The sequence below is a fragment of the Andrographis paniculata genome, unplaced genomic scaffold (genome assembly GCF_009805555.1).
Source record: "Andrographis paniculata isolate CXL003 unplaced genomic scaffold, ASM980555v1 Contig10END, whole genome shotgun sequence".
Taxonomy (NCBI): domain Eukaryota; kingdom Viridiplantae; phylum Streptophyta; class Magnoliopsida; order Lamiales; family Acanthaceae; genus Andrographis; species Andrographis paniculata.
Genome location: NW_026137380.1, coordinates 374,430 through 393,339, shown reverse-complemented (window position 1 = coordinate 393,339; position 18,910 = coordinate 374,430). Strand labels below are relative to the sequence as shown.

Here is an 18,910-nt window from a genome sequence, read left to right as displayed (position 1 = left end):
TTAAATAGTAAAAATTTTGAATTTGAATAGTTGTATGATTTGATATAAACAGGTGCTGATACGATGTTTTAAATATAAAATTAATTTTTAATATAATATAAAAAATAAAAATAATAATTTAATTTGATGTGTTTTAAGAAAAAAAAATAATAATAAATTTAAAATCCATTCCTCCAAACAAACACACCCAAAAGGAAAGAAAAAAAAAAAAAAAAACACGCTTTCACGATACGGAAAATATATGGAGACTTTAAAAGTTGAAGCCAAACACGGTCTTAACATTTCCGTAGTGGAGAGAGAGAGAGACGGAGAGAGAGAAGAGACAAAGCAGGAAGGAAGAGAGAGAACGATGGATAGAGTTTTCTCAGTGGACGACATAGCTGAGCCTTTCTGGTCGCCGCACGCTCCTCCGATTCCTGAGGAGGACGACGACGCCGCGGCGGCGGCGGAGGCGGACCACGCCTCGTCTTCGGCGGTTTCATCGGCCTCCGCTGCCAAAATGATGCGGATGCTCCGGAGTTCGTCGGAATGGGCATTCCAGCGATTTCTCCAGGAGGCCGTCGCGGCGGAAAACGGAGCCGCCGGCGTGCAGTCTTCTGCGTCCTCCTCGACGAGGAATACGCCGCAGAACGACGATGTGGTGGAGATCAAAGGAAGCGACCAATCCGGTGGGGCTGAGGGTACTAGTGGCCAGCATCCGCCGCCACCGGCGGCGGATGGGGCTCCGCGTCACAATATACCTGCGGATTCGGAGGCTTATCAGGCGTATTTGAAAAGCCGCCTCGAACTGGCGTGCGCCGCCGTCGCTTTGACTCGGGTATTTCCTTTTGACCTTTTTGAGGAAGTTGAAGAAATTGCTTTTTAACTAAACATAGGGAAATTATAGTTATCGTTGTTTGCGTAATTGATTTGAATTTGAGCTGATCTGGCTGGATTTGTGGTGGTCGGAGCTTAGGTTTCGCAGCTTAAAATTGTTGATTCTTTCAGGCCTACAATATAGTTGGTGAATAATATCTGTGTAATATATTATATATATATATATTTCTCTGTTATCTATCTATCTATATATATATATATTTATGGTTTGATTATTTAGTTTTTGAAGTATTTCAAGACTATAATGTTGGTAATTTATTTCTTATGTTGCACTTTATATGTTGAATTCTGGATTCTACAACTCATGCAGGCAACCGGTGGCAAGGTTCCGGGTTTATCGCCTGCAGTGGCACCCGACAATGTGTCTCAGGCTTCTAATTCGATGGGGTCTCATGTTACTAACAAAGGTTCTTTTTCAATATTTTCAAGACCATCTTTTCCTGCTGAGCAACATGAATGACTGGCTTTGATTTTATGTATACATTTGTTCCAAAGGGCTATAATATTAAATTACGTTTATGGATCATCTACACCATTGCATGTAGTTATGGGTAATGAAGGGTTCCTGTAAAATGAGAAAAAGATGGCTGCATGATATACACTTGTATCAAAGTTGAATTTCCTAACTTTTTTTTTTTCATTGTACACCTGCCCATAATCTAGATTTGATGTATAAACTGCACAATTTACTCGTTAGATCCTTGTTTTGAACACAAGCAAGCCTTAAAATGACTATGTTGAGTTTAGGGGTACCGGTTTTTCCCAATAGCATTGAGTTCTTTCCACTCATTAATCTTTAACCAAATGGTCATTTACAAAATTTCACAATATGTTTATAACTTCTGTTAGCCATTTAAAAGAATATTGTTCTTGTGATTGTGGTGTTATGCTCTTGTTGACTCCTACAGTGCCTTAACATAGCTTTGTTTGTTATATTCACCACGAATGTAATCCGCACATTGTTGTGTGCAATTTGTTCACATTGAAATTCACATGTGTCTTCACATAAATCGAAGTATTTTATGGTATCTTGTCTTTAGAATATCTTTATGTTAGCGTGATGTTGTTTGAACTTTGAACCATTTTCTTTTGATAGCAAGTGGGCTGGATGCATCAAAGTTACAAGACAAGGACACTGGTGGACCGATTGGCATACCTCCACTGCCTGCTATGTCGCAAAAATCTGGTGCTCAGGTGAAGTTAACAGCTAGCGGATCATCAGGGGATCAGTCAGATGATGATGAAGCAGAGGGAGAAAATGAAACGAGTCTAAATGCAGATCCTACAGATGCAAAACGAATGAGAAGGTATTTGCCTGAATCATTTGGTAACCAGCCATTTATGATTGTGTAAAAAACCGGTTGTCTGGAAATGGGGGAGAGATAGGCTAGACTTGGAGTTAGTTTACACGAGGACCGTAAAAATTCTCACACAAGCTGCTAGGCAATGGAAAATATGGTAGCTGAAGGTATTTCGATTGTCATGGTAATAATTGAGGAGTACTCGGCTATATTCGTATGGTTCAGACCATGATCATATAACCAAATAAAGTGTAGCCTAAAGAAATATAGTGTTGGTAGATTGTGTATTTTACTTGCATTGCTCGCTAGGGATCGGTTATCAACTGAGAAAAGGCTTTCTGATAGTATCTTGCTAAAGTGGATTTTGCCTTTGTTATTTTCATTGTTCAGACCACATTCATCGGCACAAAATAGTCAGCTTCTCTTCGTTGATGGCTGTCAGCCCTAAGTTTTCTCACATTCCATTAGATCATTGGTTTTAACAGTGAATCTTGTCTGATTAATTTCCTTATGTTTTCTCAGAATGCTTTCAAACAGAGAATCTGCTCGTCGCTCTAGAAGAAGAAAACAAGCCCATTTGACTGAGCTTGAGACACAGGTAAAGGGTGATTTCCGGTCAACTTCATTTCAACGATCCTGCAGTTATTGCCCCATAAGACACTGAAATTTTGCCTCTTTTTAGGTTTCTCAATTAAAAGTCGAGAACTCATCTTTGCTCAAGCGGCTAACGGACATAAGCAACAAATATAATGAAGCAGCTGTTGATAACAGAGTTCTGAAAGCTGATGTCGAGACACTGAGAGCAAAGGTAATCAATTCTACGAGAGTTTTATACTTGCCTTGCTTCTGATTTTTCAAATTCTCCAAACATATTTGTTATTCCTCAATAACTTACCCTGCATATAAATACGGCCTCCCCTTCGGTTCTCGTATTAGATTGGAACACTAATTATCTCCACAAACCTATTATACCTCTAGAAGAACCCGAATTATATTACTAGCTATATCATTTGAGAATCTAATGTTATTTATTAGTTAGCAATCTCTACCCAGCTTAATCTTCAGCATAAACATCTTTGCCAAATGAAATATTTCTCCGGATCACTTCAATATGGACTGATATTCTGCTCTAAATATCACTCCACAGTAGTTCTTCTGTCGCTTCAAAATCTTCATTGCCTGAATTATTTTTCATCTCCAAAACAGCCCCGAGTACCGACTAATCTCTGGTATTTCCTTCAACAGGTTAAAATGGCTGAAGAAACGGTGAAAAGAGTCACCGGCCTGAACCCACTTTTCCAAGCCATGTCTGAAATGTCGGCATTAGGCAGGCCAGCTTTCTCCGGCAGTCCCGACACATCTGCTGACGCAGCTGTCCCGGTGCAAGATGATCTGAACCAGCAATACTACCACTGCCCGCAGTCTAACAACCGTGCTTCTGTCGCCGTGCAGGACCACAGGATCCAAAACGGTTTGATCGATGGTAATCCAGGGGAGAATTTACAGCCCAACGACGCCGCTGCAGTCGGGGCGAACAAGATTGGAAGGACTGTTTCGATGCAGAGGGTGGCGAGCTTGGAACATCTCCAGAAGCGTATTCGTGGAGCGGCCGGTTCTTCCTCCGGTGGCGGCAGCGGCAGCGGCAAGCAGTAAGGCGGCGCTGTCGGAGATCTTGACTTCCCGCCACTGCGCCGGTTTCTAATATGTTGCCATTCTTCTTCTCTTGGGGATCAAATTGTTCCCCGGATGACTGACTTTTATTCTTCTTGCACTGTGTGTGACACTCTTTGACGCATTTTACTCTTTTTTTGTTATTTTTTCGATTGCTTTGGTTAATTGGTGGTGGTGTTTTTAACTTTTATCATTATGGTTTCATTGATATGCCAAAATTTATTAGAGTTATGTTATTATACCGCATAAAAGATATGTTGAAATATGTTTATGATAAACAGAAAAAGTATTTTAAAATTTATTGAATTGAATTTAAGAAACCAATATTGCAGTGTGTACTGTTGTGACGTCCAAAATTTGCTTGGCTTTGGAAGCTCCTCTGGAGATGTATATAGCAATTAGAAAAGATTGAGTTTTTCTTAACTCAGTAGATTAGCTTCTGATTCAGCACCATCAAATTCTTGAATTTTTACTCTCTTCATTTTTCCATTATAGCAAACAAATCCAAAAAAACCAATGTGGTGTGTATAAACACACACATTCATCATCCAACTGTAAACCCAAAATCTTGATCCAAACCAACCATTTTTAGTGACGATCAAGAAATTATTGATCCATTTTCTGTACCCAAATCAGCAGTGCAAAATACAACACAAACCAATTTCAAAAATCCAGAAAGAAAATTAGTAGTAAAAATAAAATACTCACTTGTTCTTGACACTCACCCCATCCTTGCCAGCAATGATGACTGCAGTCGCCATGTCCAGAAACAATCCGTGCTCCACCACCCCTTCCAGCGCCGCGATCTCCTTCCCCGCCGCCGCCGAGTCTCTGATCGGCGTCGCGAAGTACAGATCCACAATGTAGTTCGAATTATCAGTCACATAGGGTTTGCCACTGCCGTCCAGCCTCAACTTGGCCTCGCAGCCTTCTTCCTTGAAGAGGTCCTGGAGCCTCACTAAATTGTAGTTCCAGCAGAACTGGACCACCTCCACAGGCATAGCGAGTCCCGACCCTCCGAGTCCCGAAACCAATTTGGAATCGTCGACGACCACCACGAAGGCGTCGGACGCCGCCTCCACCATCTTCTCGCGGAGGAGAGCGCCGCCGCGCCCCTTGACGAGGTCCAGAGCCGGATCGACCTCGTCGGCGCCGTCGATGGCGAGGTCGAGGTGCGGATGCGTATCTAGGGTTGCGAGGGGGATGCCGAGGGCGGCGGCCTGCTCCTGCGTGCGCTTGGAGGTGGGGACGCCGACGATGTCGGTGAGGGAGCCGGATTTGAGTAGCGCGCCGAGCTTGTCGACGACGAAGGCGGCGGTGGAGCCGGTGCCGAGGCCGAGGACCATGCCGGATTTGACGTAGTCGACGGCTTTGTCAGCGGCGAGGCGTTTGAGGTCGTCTTGGGTGAGGGTTGGGGCGGAGAAGGCCTTTATGGTGGGGCGGAGGAGGCGGACGGAATTGCTGCGGCGGCGGCGAGAGGAGGGCGGGAGGAGGAAGACGGTGGAGGCGGCGGCGGCGGCGGCCATGGATGGTGGGGATTGGGGATTGGGAGTGAGTGAATGTGCTGAAAGTTATGATGAACCTCTCGCTTTGGATGTTGTACCCGTTGCTGCTCCGCCTCACACTTTGTTTCTTTGGAAGTTATTTCGTCAACTCAACTGTGCCGCGGACCAATCAGCATTTTCTCTTTATTATTATGATTACTTCGGTACTAATTAAAAGATTATTCCCTCAGTCCAATAATAAATTATCCCATTTTTCTAGTATGTACTATACCAAAATATTTATTTATTTATTTTTAAGTAAATTCCCTATTACTAACATGTAATTTATCATATATTATACAAATATAATACTAATATTTCTAAAAATACGTACAAAAAGTAAAATATATATCTAATTATAGAACGGAGAAAATAAATTATAAATTTTAAAATATAATTAAATATATAATTATATTTTTAAAGATAACAAATTATAAATTATACAAAAGAACGAAAAAAAAAATAAAAAATTAAATGAGATAGAAGGAATATTATTAAAGTGTCAAAGTAATATTAATAATTTATTTAAATTCCCAGCCGAAAAATTAAAATTATTTTTTGAAAAAATTCTAAATGTAGGTAATTTTAAGATTGTTTGAATTTAATCTCGGACTATTAAACATGTAAAAGCGTCGACTCAAAACATTTAATGGAGTACATCATAACGAATAGTACTATTTCAATTTTTTTTTACAATAATTAGATTTCAAACCAAATCAAAACGTCAAATAACATGCTTTGAGAGCTTGATAGTGTTATTAGAAACTTATCTTTTGTAAGAACGAATATTAATATAGCAAGGCTTTCCCTAATGACAATTAGGATTTAGAAGTTAAGATTTTAGATTTTAAAACAAAAAAAACAATTCGTTACTTATATATTGATATGATATTTTTAAATATAAAATTAGTTTTAACATATATTTAATTAATTTATTTGTTTTTATGAATGAACAACAGCCTACACAATATATATTGTTATTGATTTTAACACAAAATATATTCTATTCATACTATCACTCGTGTATATATTGAAGGATGATATAAAGAAAATAACACGAATATTAAATGTAACATATATATATATATATATATACACAGTAAACACCATTGTGATGTAAATGATGATCAAACATTCAGGCTCAACCACATGTTCTTATTTTTAAGTATTTTAATTTTTTACTGTGACAAATTTCAAAGGCAAAATTGCATTTTCCTTCTACGAGATACGCTTTGTCTTCTCAGATAAAAACACAAAACTTTCATATGGAGCCACGTGTACTAAAATAGAACCCTAAATTTCACTGTGCAGGTGGATAAGGTTTTACAGGCGCTCTACCCAAACCCCATTCCTCCTCATCTACATATTATCATTTATTCCACTTCATTTATAAACATGATAATAATGGCCAAATAATCTCTAACAAATCCCTAATTTCCAAAACTATCAATAAATCCCCAAGCAAATTAAATTACTACAGGAGACAATAAAATTAATCCCACCAATACATATATATACATAATGGCCTGTCTACACAGATAATGTGGCAAATGGCAGCTAAAGAAAAGACCACTCCAGTGCAGTGCAGGCCCCATGAATAAATCAAACCTTTTCTTTAACAACCATATGCAACTATAAAAACTCAACTCTCTACTACTTGGCATGTAAATTTTCTTACTGCTAAATTAGAACACACCTCTCTCTCTCTCTCTCTCTCTCTACATTTTTAGGATATTTGGATTCACAGTTCACAGGTAAAGAAGAAAGCATGGGGAAGGCAGGGAAATGGATAAGGAATTTCTTGATGGGTAAAAGGGAGGACACAAGCAAGAAAACAGGCCACTCGGTTTCGTCGACCGATGCTCGTAAAGTTAGACGGGGATGGAGTTTAAAAAGATCGAGCAGCACGGCGCGCAGAAGCAGCGCGTCATTCGACTGGTTACCAACACTAAATCAGGGAGACAATACTAAGATTCAAGGGATGGAATCCGCGTTAAATGCACACGATGCAGCTACAAAAATACAAGCTATTTATCGATCCTATTTGGTATGATGATGCATGCATTTTTAAGTTTCGCATATTCTCTAATAACGAAAATAATTGTCGGATTAAATTAGCGTGTACCTGCTGCAGGCGAAGAGGGCGTTGCGCGCCTTGAAAGGATTGGTCAAGCTGCAGGCATTAGCCAGGGGGTACCTAGTGAGAAAACAAATGAATACAGTCGTTAGGTCGGTGCATGCCGTGATGAAAATCCAAGTCAGAGCTCGGATTCATCGGATACAAATGGCGGAAGAGCCGCAGGTGATTGAGAGACAAAGAAAATCTTACAGAGAATCATCAGCTAATGTGAGCCATCCCATCTAATTCTTTTCAAATTCATCGTTTCTGAAAATTCGGTAAATGAGAAGCTCGTGTTCTCGATCATCTTAATGCAGGAGAATACAGCTGATTCGAAGAGTTTCCGAGTAATTGGAGGTTTGAGGAGCAGAAGTACAAGGGCAGAATGCATCCCATCCCAAGGAGACGAATGTAGTTGGAAAATCGATAGTCCTGCATCGCAAAAAGACAGCAAACTTCATTCATTAGCCAGTCCATCAACAGTTTCATTCACGGATTCGACCTCGACGACCTACGACGGGACACAGGAGGAATTTTCACTAAAAAAGGCTAGACAAAACTCCGGTAGGTATTTTTATTGCCCAGAGAACAAGCACTCCATCATTCGACTGCCGACACATTGTCCGGATTATAACATACCCCGTAGCTCTAATTTTACGCCAAATTATATGAACAATACGGAATCATCAAAAGCAAAAGCGAGATCACACAGTGAGCCACGGCAGCGCCCTGAATCAAATACCAAGCAGAGAAGCAGGCGATCTTCATCAATCGATGGGAAAAATGACCAAGAAAATCAGTACCCGTGGCTACTTAAACTATGGCGTACAGGAAAATTCACCACTGATAGAGAGAGGGAATCGTATATCACTACTGTGGCAAGCATATACAAGAGGAATTCATTCGTACCGTTTGAGGTAAGCGCTGAGATTCTCGATCACCCGTTGAACTTCCATTCATTCACTTGAGTTTCAAACTTGGTTGTGAATCATTTCTTCATTTGCAGCCTCCCATGAATTTGAACTGATTCTGAAACCACCTGAAAAAGAGCAGCCGAGAGGACAAGCACAACAGGGAACCAAATCGAGACATGAAAGAAATCTTGGATTTTCAGAGACCTGAAGATGAAGGCAGAGGAGAATAAACTCCAATCTACTAACCAGTCAAACATAAAATATGCATTTTCCTATGTTGCGGCTCTTCTTTCCTTTTCCTTGCTGGCTGACAAAAGAAACATTAGACAAGAATATAAGAACCATGTGAAATAATTCAGCGGTCACGAGTACAACAGTAGAAATCTTGCTATATAAATGTTCTGGATGGCATGCCAGGACGATCTTTGCACAGCTGTCAGAAAGAAACAAAGGAGACAGAAGTTAGCTTCAGACTCAACAAAACTCTACACTCTACGGCAGGCAGCAGGAGCAACACAAAAACTGAAAAACCATATATTAACAAGAGTTGAAACAGAATACTAGGATATTATAGCCGACATTAATGTGGTCTAGATACTAAACCAATGGAATGGAATCAGCAGATACTTCAGTCGTCTAGCGATTACTAAATTCCCATTTGAGCACTATCTAATAATTTGAAGTTTGCCTAGATGACAGGCTAAACTACGATCTAAAATACTTCTCTCTGCTTCTAGAACTGCAGAACTACGTCGTTGCACAAGAATGTTGATATTTTATTTCATGAAGAAATCCTGCAGATGCAAAGCTGATTCAAGAGTGAAAATCTTCTGGTTGGATTGTTTTCTCTTTAAAGCTCTTGGTTAACCAGATTGCAGTTTCTCTCGGAGATACTTTCCCGGGGCCAAATGGCTTTAGTAAAACCCCAAGCTCCTCAATTCTCTCTTGTTGCAACAATCTTGCACTAAATTCCAGCAAGCCTTCCAATGCTTCAGCACGCTGTCGGTATGAAGACATGTCAAACCTGCGGCGTCTTTGGTCTGATGATGTTCGGCTTGAGGCACCAGCTGTGGCATTTTGATCTGAATACTCACTTCCATCGTCCTTTTCCTTTTTAAATGCAGTTTGTTGAACTCCTTGCCAACTGGTCAAGCTTACTCTGCCAGGTTTATCAGGTGACTGAATGATGCACCGATCTTTCATAATAGAGCAGTCAACCTGTTGTGACGCAGAGGAGCCTTGCACAGAATCTGATGAGTTAATGCAGATGGGAAAGGATTCCTCGTATGATGTTAGGGGGAATTCAACCATTTTGTCCATGCGAGGGGCGTTAACCGAAACATCTGGAGATCGGATAATGCCAATGTTTTGAAGAGTTCCAAGACTGGACCTGTGATGGGATTTGTGAATGTCATCTTTGGCAGGAAATGGAAGTGAAGCTCTACGTGCTGTAGATACAGATTTCTTGATTGAGCTTTTCGAAGTTGGAAGCTGCAAACAAAAAACACATTTAGCTGCTAAGATGTTTTAGATACGTCCAGACAAGTATTTGTTTGATATCACATGCTTAAACTAGAGCATAAAAATGGAAACGAAAACCTTCAGAATATAATATAACTATTACTGCAAAAGAGAGAGCTTCTTAAGGTTATGCTAGTTCATGTTTCTGGTTTCTGCTTGAGAAAAACTAGTTCAACTTTTTTAATGAATGAATTTGCTTCTTTGGTCAAACTACATGTGGCAGCGCCCAAGGCGAGCCATTGATGTGGACAAGACTAAGATTTAAAAGTTTTGAATGTTTGCTAGAGATTGATATATTTCTCTTATAAGCTGGAGAAAACTTGAAACAACCTATCCAAATGACCTCAGCGACAAATCATTTTTTTGTCTTTGTCTCCGAATCTTTTGATTTTTCTAAAATTCGAAGATCTAATATCATAATAATGGTCTAATTTGAAGCATTTTCTTTTTTGTTTTGCTATTCTATATAAAACCCTCTATGATAATCTAGGAAGAGCATTTCATAAAGAAATTTCAATATGATAAAAATGAAGATACTTGAGGAAAACATCGCAGAACTTTATAATCAGCGACAAGAAAAATAGCAAACAGAGGGATTACTCTCGGAATCTTACCATATTTTGCTTCTTCGGAAAATTTGGTTTACTCTTCGCAGTTGTTGAAGCTTTTGGTGGTACAATTTTCTGGTTCACTGAGGCTCTCGAAGTAACATTTTTTGTAACGACAGTTCCATCATCTTTGCTTCCAGTGGACAGTTCTTTCATTTCCTGATACATGTGGAAAGGGGTGGGTCTCATTATCTTAGTTGATGAGCTATAGCTTTGATCAGCTCCAGATACACTGGGATTCAAGGTCCTGTCATTTCCACATGATAGTCGCCTCTCTCTATACGCTGGAAGTGGCATGTGGACTGGATCCGAAAATCGAATCTTCCTAGCACTATGCTGTTCTGTTTCAGGTGATGGACGTGGAAGATTGTCACGCCTGGGGGAATTTAGTTTCAGATGAACATCGAGCACATAGGGTTGAAGGTGTGGGTGCTTCAGAAGTTCTGCAGCCTGCACAATTATTATTAACACTATTGTAAGTTGAATGATTTATTTCGATTTTAATTATCAGTCAGCATCATCACAGAGAGCTATATGGACAGAATGTGAATATGTGAACTAATTTGGGTATCTAACATGGATTTTAACAAACAAATATTACTTGAGCAGTTGAGCCCAAAAAAAAACAGCAACACGTGTTAAAAAAAATGCCCATAATGCAAGTGAAATAAATTACGAATCAGTGGTAGGACTTACACTTGGCCGGAGTTCTGGATTTTTCCTCAGCATGCTTTTGACTAGACCTCGGCTGAAACACAAATATCAAGGCATTGGGTTAAAAATGAGATTATACACTTGTAAGAAGGGAAACAGGAGGGTGACTTTACACAGAATTAAAACCAAGAATGTTGAAGAAACTTACAATGCACCAGTGTATTTGGTAGGCAGTGGAGCAACAATGGATTTGTTTATTTTGTTTATGAGAGCCTGCATATCCTGTCCATAGATGTGATAATCTCATATATCAGTATCAACAGGAAAAAAAAAATGTCGCTTTACGATGAGCAATAATATAACTAGCAAACAAGGAAAAGTAGATCTTCAAGGCTAATTTTAAGAAACATTAGCTAAACTTGCATCATTTGGTTATGGGCAAGACAAGGAAAATGATTATTCAAGAAATCATACTCATAATCGAACCAAAAATTTAGTATCCGATGTAGGAAATTCAAGTAGGCCATTTAACCCTACAACTACAATGATGATCACTACACTTCATGTCATGGGTTCTCATGCAAAAGGATTGCCAATCATGTCAAGTCATTATTATACAACAGGGGGAAAGAGAAATTGCACACATATAGTTCAAGGACAGTGCCTTCTGTGGACATTTTCAGTCAAAATAATAGGCAACACTTCCACATCGCAACATAAAAGGGAAACTACAAGAATGCAAAAAGTAAAAAATAAAAGAAACTAAAATAAATAAGTCAATGGACTTCTGACACACTCGAGGGTGTTTTCTTTTCTTTTTTATTTTCTCCTCACACATACACACATATATATATATTCAAATCTATAAGACTACAGTTCATTAGTAAGATAATAATGTACATTATGATTGTTGATGCGATTGAAACAACTTACAAATGCCTTGAATGCAGGTTTAAGGGCAGTCATCTCATAAATGCAGCACCCTGAGTTCATGGGATTGCAGGGATAAGTCCATTTGCTTAAAAAATGTATCTTAAAATATATTATTATGAACTTGATTTCCATTTAAACATAAGAGGATAAATCTCATGCTTCCGATTATGCTTTTTGAATGGAAACAGGTAAAAAGAAAATATCCTTTGCTTACCAAGGGACCATATATCAGATTTAAAACCATAAGGAATATCCGCAAGTAGCTCAGGGCACATGTAACTGGGAGTACCAACAATCTGAATAACAGAACATGAGAAACTTGTATGGGCAAGATAGTGGTGAACAATAATATTCCTGAGAAACGATTATCAAACTCTATACTTACTGAGGAGGCAAGTTCATCAGAAGATAACATTTTGGCAAGTCCAAAATCACCTGTAGAAACCATTAAATGAGCACTGCTTCCAAATTCCTCAAAATAAGAAATGAAATTTTAAAAAAGAACCTGAAAATATAACAATCTCTTACCGAGCCGGATGTCTTGCTCTTTAGTTAAAAATATATTCGAGCACTGCCAAATTTGTCAATGTATTTGAAAAACGTCTTAAAAATTTCACAACAATGTATGTAACATAACCAGTAGATAAACTGTGCAACTCACCTTGACATCACGATGAAGAATATGATTTGTGTGTAAGTAGTCAAGTGCCATAAGCAGTTGAACAAGCCACCTACATAGCTTCTGCGAAAAGTTTTTCAATATTAGAAGCTAGCTTATGTCAAATATCAGGAAAGCGAAAGGTACATTATCAGGCCAATGGAAGACAAGAAATTCAGGCTTCAGGACTAAATTAGAGAGACTACCTCTTCTGAAAAATGGACACCATTTGTCTTTTTTATGGCCTCTGCCCTACAAAAGAGAAGTAGCAGAAACTTTGTAAATCTAATTGATGTTTATCTTATCAGAGAAACACTTTCATATGAGCCATAAGCATGTGAATGCCAGCATCCCTGCGTTCATGATGGATTGCTTTTGAGGAGGGATTTTCATTGTGAAAGCATTGATCTATTCTAAAAGGATTGGATGCAGAACTACTTACATGTCTCCTCCTTCACAGTAACCTATGATAATGCACACATAGCAACCCTGTAACCACACCGCATAAAAATTCAATTGTAACGAGTCAGAATTAAAAAGAAAAAAGAACATTGCTTATCGAAGTAGCAATAGTGCCGCAATTGTTATACACTAAATGGTAATTAAGGAATCAACTTAGAAAATTTCTAAATATGCGATTAAGTTAAAGTAGAAGTTTACACTAGTTCTAGATTCTTTGCTAGTTTGTACAGCTGTTGTGGGCCCTCAACCATTCAGCTTGCTTAACAAATCTACGAATCTAACTAACACCTTATATTCCAACAATCTAATCCCTGCATGTACTTAATTGCTAAAAATAATCCAACCACTTCTATCATTGCATTAATTGGGAATAACTAAGACACTTATACTTCTAATCAGAATATTGTACTATAGCCCCATAAATAGGATGAATTCATCTTGTCACTAACAACGACCTCGTCAAAGACGCAACAATTCATACTGTTTAGCCTTGAAATAAATAGACATCAAAGAAGAGAGTACAATGCAATTAGTCACCTTCTCTACCCATGAATCTTTGTAATCCACGATGAATGGATTTTGCATTTTGGATATAAGCTCCATCTACAGAGTTAAAAAAACAAAAGGAAACAAACATTAGTTAGCAGAATAAAGGTACGTCTGCGAAACCCTATGAGACAAACATCATTACAAAAGGAGTCCATAACAGAAGAGCACAACTCCTTAAAAGATCACTTTAGCATGAATAAGTTACTTCTCATTGTAAATTCCCTTTAAGGTTCGTGTGATATTTTGGCCCAATATTTATTTACTCCTACATTACGTATTTCAAATTAATCTTTGATAACAAAGCAGGGATTGACAATTAACCTCACGATGTGCAGATCGACGAGTCCTGTTAGTTTGACGAGCAAGGCGAATCTTTTTCAGGACATACCTTAACAAAATTCAATAAGAAGAAAAACTTATCAGGGATTAAACATACACTATAATTGATACACGGCAGCCATATCGCGTATGTAGTGCTCACTTTTTCTTTTCTTGCTTATGCCGCACAAGAAGGGCAGAACCGAAAGCTCCCTTCCCGATCTGTTCCAGTGTTTCATACTTCTCCATTGAATGCTATAACAAAACTTCTCTCTGTGAGTTCCAATATCTTCAACTCAAAATATTCACTTCGGCTAAGATGCGCATTACCTAAAACCCACAAGTACGATCAATTTTCAGCAATGGAACATAACATTACGCTCAAAAGAGCATAAAACATTAAGCAACGGTGTCAAGTAATCAGAAATTAGCAGCAAGTCGTCCTTAAACACACTACGCTGTGGATTTGTTGAAGAATTAAAACCAAATCCAGACAATGCGGTATCGTGATTTTGGAGTTATGACGCATTTACTCTGAAATCTGTACATTTTTAGAGAATATGAAGCATTAAACCGTCGGTGAGTAAATAAGCGATTACTGTTCATAAATAGTATGCCTTAATTTTCCTGATTCAAACTCCAGCACAACAACAGAGATCCAGACTCAGAAACCAAAATGCGCCATAAATCATGCCTTAATTCAAGCAATTTAGGCGGCGCCAAAGCTGCTAACGCAAGCTCAAGCAAAGTTCCAAAAAAATTAAAAATCCAGACACGAAACTGAAACAAATCACAAAATAGCAGCAGCAAGCAACTATCACAATTCCAGTACGCACTTCCTCAAAGTTTTCAAAGCTCTTCTCCAGCACTCCACACACAAAAATCAGCAAAATGCAAAACGAAATATACTTACAAACACACTGACTTGAAAGGTAGGGGTAACGGTCGCGGCTGTGCAGATCAGGAGCTTGCGGTGGAGAGGAAGAGCAATGTAAATGCAGAAGAGGTAGTAGTTGGTTGGTCGGTTCAGGAGAGCGAGCGTAGGTATGGCGGCAGTAAATGCGGAGGAAGGAAATGGTGGCGTCGGCGGCCTCCTCGGTCGTCTTCCTCCTCCATCACAGATTTAGAGACACTCTCTCTACTGTCTGTCTGCTCTGCTCCCACCAACACATTATGTGTACACAGACACACTCTTTTATAATTCTACTACTAATTATTTTTTTTATTATTGTTACTGGCAGCGGCACAAAAAGACAAAATGCGCAAAGGCGACTTCTTAATCTTAGTTATAATAAAATATCACTATTATTTTTGAGTTTACTCATTTAGCAAAATTTTTAATACTTGGATACTTAAGTTATAGTGTGTACTATTAAATAATATAAATAAAAAATATATTTTTTTATAAATAAATTAAAAGAAATAGGTATAAATTTAATACTACCGTCCCTGCGAAAAAACGATTCTTTTGTTAGGGATATCTTATTTTAGGCCGCGGAGGTTATTAAGTTATTATAATATTTTATTATTTTTTATATGCTTACTGTTGTTTGTATTTTAAATATTTTTAGAATTATATCTCAATAAAATATATATTATTTTGTAGACAATAAAATTTTATATAATACAATAAAAAGTTTCAAAGGTAGATCAAAATATTTGTTAATCGAAGAGAGATAGAAATAAAAGGGTTTTGAGTGGGTTCGCCTAGTGTGACTTTCCCGTCGAACCTGGTTTGCAGAGTATTAAGTTCGGTTTAAGGTTTACCTCATGCGCAATTTCGGATAGCGGCTGCGGCAATACACCCATTATTATTAATATATTATCTCGACTCTTGTTGGTGTATGATTAATTAGATTCATGTGATGTTTAACTTTTTGTTAACAAAATATAATTGTGGATCAGCCTTAGTGTAATTATTTATATAAGTATATACTCCTTTTATTTCAATCGAATGTATAATAATTTTTTATTAATTAGTAAAAATATATAAAATAATTTTTGATATTTTAAATTTGATAATATAAAAAAATGAATATTTTTTTATAAAAACAAACAAAAAAAAAAAAAACTTTGTTATTTGTATATGATTAATAAATTATAATAAAAAATAGTATATATTTTTTAACTAGACCAAAAAGAAATTGAAAAATTAAATTTGAAAAAAAAAAAAGATATATGTATACATATAAACTTAAATTGGATCTATTTGTGATTATGCTCACCCCTTAAAAATAAATATTATAGCTAGGAAGCTTTTATTTTTTTGAAAACTTTTTTTTATTATACAAATATCTTTTTACATTTTGTTATAAAGAATAGTAGATTTTGAGGGTGTTTGTCAAAGATTTTTTTGAATAGCTATCAGATAATTGTCAAACACATACGTTCTTGTTTTTATTTTTTTTACAAGTTGGAGTCTAATTTGATACTTTGAGTTGAATTATTAATTTTTTTTTTAAATAGATAAAATGTATATGTATATAATATATTTTCTAATACTAATATTTAATTGAAATTGTACTATTGAAAAAAATAAAGTAAACAACCTTTATATATATAATATTGATGGAAAATCGTATAAAAAATAATGATTGAATGAACCTATTTTATTTTATTGTGATATATTTATTTAATTATGGGAACAATTTTGGTATGTAGGGGGCCACCGTAGTCCATAGGTGACATAAGGTATTGAGGTATGGCTTACCATTAAAGCTTGTGTTTCATTTTCAATCTAAGAAGTTTTTATTTTATTTTGACTTAGATTTTTGGTGTACTTGTTGTAATTTTAATCATATATAAAACTCGGCATCTCATTTTCCATGATTTGTCAAAGCATCCAAATTAGCCCAATGAAGTTCTGAGTTTAATATATATATATATATATTTTTACTGTATACTTGCATTTTTTTCTACATTTTAAACCTGTTATTATTATTACTATTTTTTAAAAAAGTATATATTTAAATATTTTACTCTTTGTTGATTGTATTTTTATATATTTAAACTTTAAAATTAAAATTATTATTTAATTCAATAAAAACAAATAGAATTGATAATTGAAAGATATCAAATAAAAAATATATTGTGATATTTTTTTAGATAAAAAAATAAACTAAATAGTTGAATACACAACCGAACAAACTAATTTTTTGTTCTTTTACCCAAATGTTTTCAATATGTTTTGCTCCAAAAATTAATATATTACACACATTTATTTATTGTGTTTTATATTATCTACATAATTCTCTACACTTACTTAAAAAATATTATTTAAAACCAAAATAAATAATAAATAATACATCACATAAATATCAAATTTTTGTTAATTTTATAGTTTTAGATATTTTTATTGTGAAATACAAACATTTGTGAAAAAAATTGAAGAATGATACTTTGTGTTACGTGTGTGTGTGTGTTTTTTCTAACAAATTTGTATTATATTTTAAAAATATTATCACTTGAAGACACAATTGAACACACTCATATATATTTTTGTATAAAATATTTATTTACATCAAACTATTACATATAACTCATTTTTCGTGTAATATTATCAAATAATCATTTAGAAATTTAAAATATAAATAAATGTAAAATTACAAAAAATAAAAATAAAAAAATACACATTTATTCTAATATAAATTTTTATTATTTCCAAAATCTTCGTAACTGTTGGAATAATTAATAGAGTAATAAAAGCGTTTGACTAGTCACCGAAATTGTCTATTTAATTTTGAACCGCCACTCCATATTCAATATCCATTATCATTTGGCTATGTTCTTTTATTTCTCACTGTCTGTATTAATGCTATAAAATTCATTAGAAATTTTACAATTTCTTTACTTAATTTTTATTTTTCATTTATTTATTTTTATATAAAATATTACATTAAAACACTGATAAGCTCGCATTGCAGGCGGAATCCAAAGGGCAATTAAGGGAAACAAAAAAATGACTGAATGCCAAAATAATAAATTACGTACGTATTACATTTACTGTCAATTTGGTGGAATAGTTATACGAGTCTATTCACATAGTTTAAAAAGAAATAATAAAAAAAAAGTTTAAAAGGTTTGTTTTATTGTGATTTAGATTAATTTAAAATGAGACATTAATTTTATTTTATTTTTATAAAAATAGTATATTTTATTGATAATTATAATAGTAATTTTAAATCGAAATTAAAAGATACATAAAAGCAGGACTATCTTCCTCAGTTACAACAATTATTTGTTCTTTTACATTTATAATAGAGTTTTGAAGATTTTCCCTTTTTTTTAATAGTAAAAATTAGAGATTTTGATGCAATAAAATATATATATTTGATGAAATATATTTTAAAAAATACTACTAATATAAAACATTCAAATATACATATATAAACAGATCATTTACTAATGAATAGTACTATTTTATTTTCTTCCTAGAAACATCACATTAGAAATCTATTTAGAAAAACATTACAACAACTAATTAGTTTGACCTAATAGAAAAAAAAAAAGAAAAAAGAACGAAAAGAGTATCTAGTATTAAGACAACAAAATGTAAAATCATAACAAATTCCAAAGCAAAATTAAAATGAAAATGTTGAATATAAATCTAACACAACCAAGCATACCTATATATTTTACTCATTAAAGATATTGTAACATTCAATTCCATAACAAAAAATGACAAACTATCCTGGAAAATCATATCATTACTGCTGAATTAATATGAAAAGGTTGAATATAAATCTGGAACGTATTGACAAATAAATTTAATAATTTCTACAT

The 18,910-nt window shown here is 35.6% G+C and overlaps 4 protein-coding genes across 7 annotated transcripts; 2 read left to right on the top strand and 2 right to left on the bottom strand.

Moving 5' to 3' along the window:
* Positions 1-275: 275 nt before the first annotated feature.
* On the top strand, positions 276-4,038 carry LOC127246316 (light-inducible protein CPRF2-like). Of its 2 annotated transcripts, XM_051267613.1 has the most exons (7): positions 276-817; positions 1,187-1,283; positions 1,973-2,183; positions 2,700-2,775; positions 2,860-2,985; positions 3,423-3,557; positions 3,630-4,038. In XM_051267613.1, the coding sequence occupies exons 1-7, from the start codon at positions 350-352 to the stop codon at positions 3,828-3,830; spliced, it is 1,314 nt and encodes a 437-aa protein (XP_051123570.1). In that variant the 5' UTR covers positions 276-349; the 3' UTR covers positions 3,831-4,038. The 2 variants fall into 2 exon arrangements, with proteins under 2 accessions (XP_051123570.1, XP_051123562.1); XM_051267605.1 differs by having other exon boundaries at positions 277-817; positions 3,423-4,038.
* A 268-nt stretch (positions 4,039-4,306) lies between these two features.
* On the bottom strand, positions 4,307-8,569 carry LOC127246347 (probable ribose-5-phosphate isomerase 3, chloroplastic). The gene is made up of 4 exons (XM_051267655.1): positions 8,421-8,569; positions 7,722-7,943; positions 7,518-7,589; positions 4,307-5,506 (listed from the first exon to the last, which is right to left on the bottom strand). Exon 4 carries the CDS (start codon positions 5,372-5,374, stop codon positions 4,553-4,555), a length of 822 nt encoding a protein of 273 aa, XP_051123612.1. The 5' UTR covers positions 5,375-5,506; positions 7,518-7,589; positions 7,722-7,943; positions 8,421-8,569; the 3' UTR covers positions 4,307-4,552.
* On the top strand, positions 7,088-8,779 carry LOC127246332 (protein IQ-DOMAIN 19-like). Of its 3 annotated transcripts, none has more exons than XM_051267642.1 (4): positions 7,088-7,439; positions 7,527-7,739; positions 7,829-8,075; positions 8,205-8,779. In XM_051267642.1, exons 1-4 carry the CDS (start codon positions 7,161-7,163, stop codon positions 8,477-8,479), a joined length of 1,014 nt encoding a protein of 337 aa, XP_051123599.1. In that variant the 5' UTR covers positions 7,088-7,160; the 3' UTR covers positions 8,480-8,779. The 3 variants fall into 3 exon arrangements, with proteins under 3 accessions (XP_051123599.1, XP_051123590.1, XP_051123581.1); XM_051267633.1 differs by having other exon boundaries at positions 7,829-8,428; positions 8,518-8,779; XM_051267624.1 differs by having other exon boundaries at positions 7,829-8,779.
* A 193-nt stretch (positions 8,780-8,972) lies between these two features.
* On the bottom strand, positions 8,973-15,300 carry LOC127246306 (serine/threonine-protein kinase Nek3). The gene is made up of 15 exons (XM_051267593.1): positions 15,042-15,300; positions 14,292-14,458; positions 14,132-14,198; positions 13,799-13,864; positions 13,242-13,288; positions 13,006-13,051; positions 12,803-12,883; positions 12,670-12,712; positions 12,527-12,576; positions 12,356-12,437; positions 12,142-12,191; positions 11,417-11,490; positions 11,251-11,302; positions 10,561-11,004; positions 8,973-9,916 (listed from the first exon to the last, which is right to left on the bottom strand). Exons 2-15 carry the CDS (start codon positions 14,375-14,377, stop codon positions 9,239-9,241), a joined length of 1,866 nt encoding a protein of 621 aa, XP_051123550.1. The 5' UTR covers positions 14,378-14,458; positions 15,042-15,300; the 3' UTR covers positions 8,973-9,238.
* Positions 15,301-18,910: the final 3,610 nt, after the last annotated feature.